Source organism: Lottia gigantea (genome assembly GCF_000327385.1).
Source record: "Lottia gigantea unplaced genomic scaffold LOTGIsca_39, whole genome shotgun sequence".
NCBI classification, from domain to species: Eukaryota; Metazoa; Mollusca; class Gastropoda; family Lottiidae; genus Lottia; species Lottia gigantea.
In genome coordinates, this window is record NW_008709333.1 from 938375 (window position 1) to 948887 (window position 10513).

At 36.9% G+C, this 10513-nt stretch overlaps 3 protein-coding genes across 3 annotated transcripts; 1 reads left to right on the top strand and 2 right to left on the bottom strand.

Moving 5' to 3' along the window:
- Nucleotides 1-814: 814 nt before the first annotated feature.
- On the bottom strand, nt 815-1774 carry LOTGIDRAFT_163337 (hypothetical protein; the record flags this gene model as incomplete). The annotated part of the gene is made up of 3 exons (XM_009059430.1): nt 815-1011; nt 1235-1378; nt 1552-1774. The coding sequence occupies 3 exons, from the start codon at nt 1772-1774 to the stop codon at nt 815-817; spliced, it is 564 nt and encodes a 187-aa protein (XP_009057678.1).
- A 3079-nt stretch (nt 1775-4853) lies between these two features.
- On the top strand, nt 4854-8077 carry LOTGIDRAFT_122126 (hypothetical protein; the record flags this gene model as incomplete). Its single annotated transcript, XM_009059431.1, has 7 exons — nt 4854-5008; nt 5429-5676; nt 6123-6179; nt 6404-6499; nt 6931-7007; nt 7476-7635; nt 7995-8077. Coding segments are annotated over 7 exons (876 nt in total), but the record flags the coding sequence as incomplete, so codon positions are not given.
- Nucleotides 8078-8760: 683 nt separating this feature from the next.
- LOTGIDRAFT_233397 (hypothetical protein) lies at nt 8761-10513 on the bottom strand. Its single transcript, XM_009059432.1, is given in 4 exon segments — nt 8761-8990; nt 9010-9442; nt 9582-9692; nt 10380-10513. The coding sequence occupies 3 exon segments, from the start codon at nt 9655-9657 to the stop codon at nt 8840-8842; spliced, it is 660 nt and encodes a 219-aa protein (XP_009057680.1). The 5' UTR covers nt 9658-9692; nt 10380-10513; the 3' UTR covers nt 8761-8839.

Below are 10513 nucleotides of genomic sequence, written 5' to 3' on the forward strand. Positions count from 1 at the left end.
TCGTAGTTTTTCTCAAAATGACTCCACAGTTTTCGATAAAGACCTCATAACCTGTTGAAGTTTTTCTGAAATTACAGGAACCATAACCGCCAGACGTCTAAAATCATTTTAGGTGGCTCTAATCAATCCCGTTTACTCCTTCAAAATTGTTCATTAGTCGCAGCGTTATGTATCCACCGACGAATAGTAGCAGCGTTGCGTATCCGTCAAGACTTGAACTGGATTAACTCATATTAATTGGTCGTTAAAGTAACAATTTTAGTCAAATGTTATCGTTAGTGAGTGCTAGTTAAGGATTGAGTCTTGTCACCTCTTACCAAAATTTGCAATTCTACGGTCATTAATGGACTCAGATAATAATCAAAAATGCCCCCCCCCCCCCCCCCTCGAAAACATACCATTAAGGGAACGTTCCAAGTCTCCTACGTCTAGGTTGTCTGTTAAATAAAGTTGTGAAGGGTGAGGGGTGGGGGTACCTACCACTTCATCCGTTTTGATATTTTTTGAGCGACGTACAAGTATTTTAAGGGTTCTATTACACAAAATATAATCTACAGACTGTTATAAATTCGATTATAAAAGGGGTCGTAAAGAGAACCACGGGCGCCTGATTGAAAGTTGGAATGATGCAAATCGATCCTATCAGTGTCCCTTATGCACATAAAAATTATGAAAATCTATTTACATGGCACTAACCAAAGGCTTGAATGACCGTTGGCATGCTGAAAATCGATGCTATCGGTGTCGCAGACAGCTTTAAAAACCCGCCTATAAGGACCGACTCTCAGTGTAAAGTATTAAAATGAGTGGAATTCTAGAGAAACATGTTATGACCAGGGCTGTCCGGTGGACGGAGGATCAATCCAATATATATAGCGTCTGTAATACACAAAACCGCGGCGAAAATCGAAAGTCCTATTGGCCACTCGACATGGCCACCGCGACCTTTAAATCGAGTTAATCCAGCCGATTTCTTAACGAATACCGCCACTCCTATTGCTATAGCAACACCTGAAATAAAAGACATAAAAGATGATGTGGTTATGTTCCAGTTTCTTGCGAGTAAAAATCTGAAATCTTGCAGAATCTCTGAGCAGGTGGATATGTAAACGAATGTCGACAGCGTGGAGAAGCTGACCGATCGTTGGATAGATCTGAATCTTGATAGAAGTCGATCAGTTGCTTGATATACGCTTATAACAAGGAATAACTTTGTAAAAGAATTTTTTTTTACCTGAACCGGCCATCAGAACAACAAACAGTCGTTTTAAAATATAACTCCATTTTTCTCTCAGAAAGGATGAAATATACACCAGTAATCCCAAAAAACACAACAGAACAGCAGCAGTTTCAAAAACTTGAGTCACTTGTAACCAGGCTGAAATATTGCAAAACGTGGGAAAATTTAGTTTGGACGCCATTTACTAATGGCTAGCTGGACACGATACTTTGTTTTAATTTGGAAAAAATTTGCTTTTGTGCCATCTGCTACTTGGTTGAATAGTCCCATTCATTCTAATCACATCTGGTCAAACTTAAAAATCAACTTACCGTTTTTTCCTGTATTTTGAGTATTAATCTCATAACATTCTCCGTGAATACAAGTCAGGGTTGTCCAGACACCATAACGAGTTGTTCTGTTGGCAGTCGGCAAGCCAGGCACATTCCACCAACCCGGTATCAGAAGTCCTGCCAACTGAAACGCCGTGGCAGACGTCACTAACAAGATGGCGATCAGGTCTGAACAGATAGTAGAGCTCGTTCTGATGGCCATGCTGATGTATCTCAGATATCGAATTGTACTGTCAGGCATCTTCTAGTTATAGTGTCATGCTTTACATCCATACAGCTCGCTGTAACACTCCTTATTGTCCGTGGTTATACTCTATACAATCCGTGGTTCACTTCTATAGAGCTCTTGGTAATAATACTCCAGTGGTTATTTTCTGTAGAGCTCGGAGAAACACTCTTATACAGTCAGTGGTGACATTCTACAGAGCTCGCAGTAACACTCTTATACAGTCAGTGGTGATATTCTATAGAGTTCGCAATAACACTCTATACAATCAGTGGTTATATTCTATAGAGCTCATAATAATACCCCTTACATTCCGGAGTTCTATAGAGCACGAATTAAAATTCCATAGTTATATTCTATAGAACTCTTGAGTATATCGTATAAAGCAGATAACGCTCTTTAAAGTCCGTGGTGATAATCCATAGAGCTCGTAGAAACACTCTTTACATTCCGTAGTCATATGCCTTACAGGCCGTGGTTATGTAGTGCTAATGGTTATATTCAATAAGGCTCCTTACAGTTATATTCTGTATAACTCGTATGGTATACTCCTTACTGTGCAGTTACCATATGTACAGCTCTCAGTAACGTTCCCCACGTTTGGTCGTTGTACTGTCTAGTCTACTCGTCTACTCAGTGTTAACCACCATCAAAATGTATTTGTAATTTTTATAGTTTACAAGTCACAACCCAACTCGTGACCCGAGATTGAACATAAATACACATTTTAACTTGAACTGTTTAATTCATCAATGTTTTAACCGGATACAAGGGACAGTGTGGACTTAAAGATGACCTTTCGTCACATTTGAAAAAGAAATGAAATGGGGTTTTACGCCCTAAGATTGCTTGGACAAATGGGATGAAATCGATGCGGTCCAAGATAAAGAGCTAATGAAATAAAATGGAATTCCATGTCCTACTGTCCTACTTAAAAGGAATAATGAAATGAAATGAGTTTAACATTCTACTGTTCTGTAGCCAACCCTATTGGAGTAATGAAATGAAATGTAGTTTTATATCCTACTATTCTGTACCTTATTGGACTAATGAAATGAAATGGAGTTTTATATCCTACTATTCTGTATCTTATTGGACTAATGAAATGTAGTTTTATATCCTACTGTTCTGTATCTTATTGGACTTGTGAAATGAAATGGAGTTTTATATCCTACTGTTCTGTATCTTATTGGACTTGTGAAATGAAATAGAGTTTTATATCTTACTGTTCTGTATCTTATTGGACTTTATGAAATGAAATAGAGTTTTATATCCTACTGCTCTGTATCTTATTGACTTTATGAAATGAAATAGAGTTTTATATCCTACTGTTCTGTATCTTATTGGACTTATGAAATGAAATAGAGTTTTATATCCTACTGTTCTGTATCTTATTAGACTAATGAAATGAAATTGAGTTTTATATCCTACTGTTTTGTATCTTATTGAACTAATGAAATGAAATAGAGTTTTATATCCTACTGTTCTGTATCTTATTGACTTTATGAAATGAAATGGTGTTTTATATCCTACTGTTCTATATCTTATTGGTCTAATGAAATGAAATAGAGTTTTATATCCTACTGTTCTGTATCTTATTGAACTAATGAAATGAAATGTAGTTTTATATCCTACTGTTCTGTACCTTTTTGAGCTAATGAAATGAAATGGAGTTTTATATCCTACTGTTCTATACCTTATTGACTTTCGGCAATACTTGACAGTTTCTGTAAAGCAGAATCTGTTGCAGAGCGCTAGAGAGACTTTCACCGTAGACCGTTTGTCTTAGGCTATTTGGTACATCATAATATATTGTAGAAGGACCATGTAGGCAAAATTAGTTCCCCAAATCATTTATAATGTATGAGATAAGATAAGATATTGTTTATTAGAAAAAATCTACAATGAATGTAAACAATAAACAATCACTACCGACCGCATCTACAATAATTTTGTACTCGATCAAACGCTGTCAGGTAAAGAAACAAAGAGGTCATCTTAGGTTTTAAAAATCTGTTGTATGGCGAGGATAATGGTGTGAAACTTGATTGATAAATAGAAAGTTCAAAATTTTAAAATCCTAATTATTTTTTCTCTTAAATCCGTAGTTCAATGGGTTAAAGGTTCGATTATTTTGAAAAGTTATATATTTTTTTAACTCAGTTTCATTCTTAAATAGCTTTCGGACTGATGAAACGGGGCTTAATCTCAACATAATGAAGTAGGCCTAGGGACAAACTCTATGATCGGGCAAAATTTATTTTTTATACTGCGCGGCGTTTCCCGTTGCCCGTCTACGAATCAAAACATAGGTTAACGCCATAGAGTATCCAAAGAGTACGACTGCACTGATGTATGAACGACACCCAAGTTGATTTTTAAAATTAATATTTTTTATTTCGAGTTTTTAGAGCGATATAGCCTAGATAATACTAACGTGTGAAACAGGTAATTATTTTGTTGACTCACACGACGTGATAGCTTAATCATTTCCTCATCTTAATCCCTTATTTTTTTGTTTAATTCTTCCAGCTTTTTATATCATGACAACGACTAATTTTCTGCTGTTGAAATATTGAAATGAAATAGAGTTTTACGTTCCACTAATGCAATATATTCTAACATAGCAGAGTTATCTTTCCTTTCTTTTTAAGATTCTACTTTCGATTCCATTTCCGGTAGACTTGTAAACATCAATAAAAAGCAGACAGGTTTTCTCTCATTATTCTTGTCGTATGGCCGACTTGACCGATAAATCACAAAATCTCAAAGCTGAAATAACAGAATGTTTCTCCTTTTTGTCCGAAGAAGCAAATGGTAGGCTAGATACATTGTTTTAGTTGGTTTATTTTGTGAAATAGTTTTTATAATATTCAGACCACAGTTAAATTTCCCACTATGTAAATTGATGGTTTCCGAAACTTGTGCCTTGTTTTGAAGAAGTGTTTATTTATTGCCAATTATGTCACGAAGCGTTACTTATTGCAATATGGCTTCTAATAGCTGAAATAAAAAATAATACAAAAGCTGACCTCTACTCCAACTCTTTATTTCAGAGTTGTATCTAGATAAAGTTATACCTAGATTAGAAACCCCACCCTCACCTGTAGAATTCTACCGTAATTTTGTATCGTCCAATAAACCAGTTGTTATAAATAATCTCATCAATGATTGGCCAGCGCTACATACATGGAGTCCAGATTACTTCAGGTTTGTTTGTATTCTGTATCAGTCGTCAGACACAAAAATTTTGTATGTGTATTGGTGACACCATTCCAATTTTCAGTCAAAATTCCACTCAAATTAAGTGCAAAATTTACTTGTATCATATAAGACTGGGTTTGACGTCATAAAACACTTAGTTTCAGTAGAATTTCTAGAACCACAGATATCTGATTGAAAATTGGAATGGTGCAAATTGATGCTGTTAGTGTTTGGATACACATACAAAATTTAGAAATCCTCTTTCCAATCCCTATAAGTTTAAGACAAACTGGCCCTATTTGTGTTACTTACTATTCTTGGTTTTTAACTATTGAGCCTACTTGTTTGTGCATTTTTCACATTTTCAAATTTGTCATTGGTAAAGTCCAAATATATTTGCTTAAAATGTGACCAAATTATTTACAGAGAGAAGATTGGTGGTCTGAAAGTGACAGCTACAGTGACTCCTAATGGTTATGCTGATGCTGTGTGTGATGGGAAATTTGTAATGCCTGAAGAAAGATCAATGACCATGTCAGACTTCCTGGATGTCCTAGACACAAATTCTAAAGAAGTCTTTTACATCCAGAAACAGAATTCGAATCTTACTGAAGAGTTTCAGTCTATTATTAAAGATGTTTCAACTAATATACCACTAGGACATGATGCTTTCGGTAAGAAATATTACAGATAAGGGAGTTGATAGGACTGTTCTCAAGTTGTGGCCTATAGATTTGTACCATCAAATTTTATATATCGATATGAATTCTGATGTGCACGAAATGAATATCCAGTGGTAGTATAGTGGGGCTTGAAATAGTTTAAGACAATTCTTCTGACTGAAAGGCGGACCCTTTATTGTCTATGACTCTTCAAGGTAGCTCCCACATTTGGAATGTTAATCCCAAAACTTGCCACTCCATATTGTTACCCCCAGTTGTACAAAGCTTCTCCCTGCCACTTTGAATAAAATTTATATAAATTGATGGTCTTCTGCACAACACTTTATGTATTTGCATGATGGTTTCAAGCAACAGTTGAAAAAATTGTGACGAAGCACTCATATTTTACAGATTCTCATATGATCCAGGATGGCTAACTATTTTTTTTGTTTTTTCAGGAAAGGAGCCTGATGCAGTAAATTTTTGGATGGGAGATGGAAAGGCTGTTACATCTAGTAAGTAACTAGATATATTCTGACCACAGAAACTGCCGTAGTGCCAAGTACAGTTCTGAAGCGTTGAGCAACTGTGTTTGACTAAAATATATTAATATTATGATATGATAGATTGTTAGTCTTATATTTTACTTGTGGATTGTTAAACTTATGAATAAACTTCAGTGAAACAGAGATTTTACATCATTTCCTCTTATACTGCAGTTTGTGACTTGTTTTTCCAGTGCATCGTGATCATTATGAAAACTTGTATTGTGTGATATCCGGCTGGAAAAAATTTCTACTGATTCCACCAACTGATTTACCATTTGTACCTTACGGTAAGCTGAGATACATCTTCAATCAAGCTATTGTATCAACTTATACGAACTTTTCTTATACCTTGACTGCAATAGCCACCTTTCTTGTATCACTAGTGAATACAGCCAATCAGAGCCCTTAACAGAAAGGCTGTAAGCATAATGGTTAATTGTTTTCAGGCTTTCTGTAGAGGGCTTTGACTGTATTCTCTAGTGTACAATCCAATCAAATCGCTACATTTACTGTGATACAAGAAAGGTGACTATTGCAGTCAAGGTATAAGAAGAAGTTCGTAATGTTATGAAGATGGTTTAGATATTGCTTAACTATGTTAGATGGTGATGAGATCATAGTCTCTGACCAAAGATTCATGCTAAAACAAAATGCAAAAACTAGAAATTGAATTATGCTGGAATGATATAAATATTGAAAGAGGATAATATATTTATAGAATCATATGAAACTGGTGTTTATAAACAACAGGAAGAAGGAGAGTGGTTGATTGAGGATGATCCCAATACTTCACAGGTAGAGGTTTATAATGTTCTTTACAGGCATTCAAAACATGTTCTCTGTATACCATATAATTGCGAGTGTAATGCGTATCAATTCTAACCTTCTGTGCATCATCTTCTACCTGAACATTGGAAGTAAGCATGAACAGTGGGTTCCTCTTATTTATCACCATTTTGTATCATAATAATCAATTCACTGTGAATAAAAGTTTTTTTTGAATTTTACATTTCATTTTTTTTGCCCCTGATCGGATGTAGTTTATTAAGTGATATGGGAAATTTTTCCAGCACAGTGACAATCACTTACTGTTTATAGATGTCCAACTGTTGTAGGATCTTTCATAAAGAATGTAACACACAGAATTTCAGTCCACCTGAAGAACCAAACGCTTTTCCATGTCAAGCTCACTGACCTGCATCACTGACTAGCAGGAAACCGATTTAGAAATCTGTATACACTTAAAGCTTAATTTATTTTAAGGTACCATGGATAGCTGTCGACCCGTTAAACCCAGACTTAGTGAAATATCCCCAATTTAAAAAAGCCAGTATAAGGGAGGTAACTGTATTTGCTGGAGAAACATTGTATTTACCGTCACTATGGTTTCATCATGTTCAACAATCTCATGGTTGTATAGCAGGTTCGTTTTACTCTTTAATATATTTTAGTTCTGTTACCAGTGTATGCCAAAATAGGCTTTATTTGACAGGGTCTACCGTCTCTGAACGCTCTGGCTCTTTTATTCAGATGTACATCTTCACAATGTATAGATATTACGAACTTCATCTTATACCTTGACTGCAATGACAACCTTTTTGTATCAAAGAAGTTTGTAATTGCAGTGATTTTATTGGATTGTACGGTAGTGAATATAACCAATCATAGCTGACCGATTACACGCGCATTCAAACTGTTTACAGTCTTTATGATGAGAGTTTGACTACCCCTACGTTCTGAATATTTATATTGTGTGCTATAGTGATACTGTTATATTTACAGTAAACTATTGGTACGATATGGAGTATGATATAAAATACAACTACTATCAATTCCTAGATAAACTGAAATCTGTCGTCAAGTAGCTGGAATTGTCTCAGTCTCTGACACCCAGACCTCTCCTGTCTTTAACAAGGACATCTTATGTCGCATTCGTATCAACTTGAGGACTAGAATGATGCTAGTTAACACTCACGGAAACTAACGAACATTGGCGAAGGTTGAGATGAATGGATATCTTTTGTCGCAGCTATGCGTAGACAAAGTGGGACTGGGTGATAGAGGCTAGAATCGTATGATATTACATGTTATACGGACTAAATCCGTAGACTTCGAGACTAGGGGCTGCTCGTCAATGTTCATCTCATGGAAACTAACGAATTTGGCGAAGGTTGTGTCAAATTGGACTGAACTGCCTACCGTGAAAATTCTGCCAGCGCTCTGTAACATATTCAGCTTTACGAAAACTGCCCAGACTTGCCGAATGGGAGTGGAAATGAAATAAATGGAGTTTTACGTCGCCGAATGGGAGTAGAGCGTGTCAGTCAGATGGATAGATCTTGGTACACAAGAATAAAGCACACTAACTCAACAGGGATTAAATGCAACCTGCTAAAGATACAGATTGTGTTCGCCTTATTTCTAGTACTGATTATAACTCGAGATATCTTTTCAATTATGTCTCGTAAGACATAGCGGGTCCCGTACCAAAGTGCATGAATTGAATGCGAAACAAAATTTTTTGATAATATTAAAAATTCATACTTTTGAAAATGTTTTTTATTATTATTAGACCCATTTGTTCATACTATTTTGTTTGAAAGTCAAAAGATTTTGATTTATACAGGTTAGGTTTTTATGAATCCGGGGAATGGACTGTCTAATACACGGCTCTTGAGGGACAGGCACTGTTGCTTACAATGGACTTGCAGCGGGTGAAGCTGCACCTCCTGGTGGTGGTGGTGGGGCAGCGCCTCCTGGTGGTGGTGGTGGGACAGCGCCTCCTGGTGGTGGTGGTGGGACAGCGCCTCCTGGTGGTGGTGCTGCGGGTGCTGCGGGTGCTGCAGCTGACACCGCTCTACATCTACAGTGCTCCTTGGTTACACCACGCTTAATCTTGCTGGTAATATGAAGTGTATAGCCAGTACCACAGCATACATTCTTGTTGTTTGCGGTTCCAGTGTCCGCATTCTCTCCGCAAGGAATTGGTTGTCCGGCTTCATATCGTGTGCAAAATCGTGGGACTTGGAAGCCTTTTGGCATCAATGATTGAAAACTGAAGGGCTTGACACATTTACAAGTCGACTTCATTTGACCATTGACTGATTCTACTCCCAGAGACAGCTTGCTTCCCGAGGCGCAGCAGTAATTAATCGCTCCATAGCTGGCGGTTACAGAATCAGCTCCACAACTTGCGTCGGTTTTACAGTCCGGCATAGGAGGGTGGAAAACTGAAAAAAAAAACAGGAAACGCATTAACAATCATGATTCTTTTTCAACTTGCCTCGCAAATTTTTTGGTTTCGTTTCATTACTGCAACTTAACACCACACACCATTGCGCCTTATTTGGAAAATTGAGGTTTACTTACACCCGAGTACAGATGTGGATTCTAGGATGACAATCGCTATACAGCAAACCAGCATGCTGGTCATCTTGGCCGCCATGTTGATATCTTGTTCTTAGACTTTCTCCTTGTTACCTTAATAAAACACGAATCTATATTAAATCGCATTTTTTGAAAATAAGATGAAATGAACGGAGTTTTACGTCCTAATCGTATTGGGCTTATTAAGACGGACAACGCCATACAATGTGTACAATGAGGAAAATTTTGGAAAATTGCATAGGTTGAATATTAAATGATCCATAACAGAAGATGTATAACAATTTCGTCAGATCATGGGTGGTACGAATAGTCACCGCAAAAACAAATCAAGGAGCCACGGTGGCTCAGTGAGTAAGTCACTTGCTCGCCAACCGGAAGGTCCAGGGTTCAATCCCGGCATAGGTCGAGATGATACCTTGTGATTTTTCAATTTGGTTTCCCCCTGTCAGTGATGCAGGCAAGAGGGACTGACATGGAAAAAAGTGTCTAGTTGTTAGGACGGGACAATAAACCGAGGCCCCGTGTGCTACAGACTGTTCACGTTAAAGATCCCTCGACAGTTGGAAATCGAAAAAGAGCTGGCTAATGCCACTGCTCTGGCAAAATGTCCCTCATTGCACACGGCATGGCATTTCCGTCTTCATTAGCCCACACTGTACAGAAAGGTAGGACGTACAACTCCATTCTTATCATTTTCATTTAGAAATAAGAAACATCCACATCAGATCATATAAAACGCACCAAAACCAAGAAGTGAGTGTAGAAAAGAGGAATACTTACCTTATAGATGTAGTCAGGTGTCTTGTCTCCAATTTTCTGTATAGAATTCTTGTCTCTTCCTGTATTTTATACTTCAAATTAATTCACAATTCATGACTGCTATAACTTGTCATCACTTTAATTTTTTAATCATC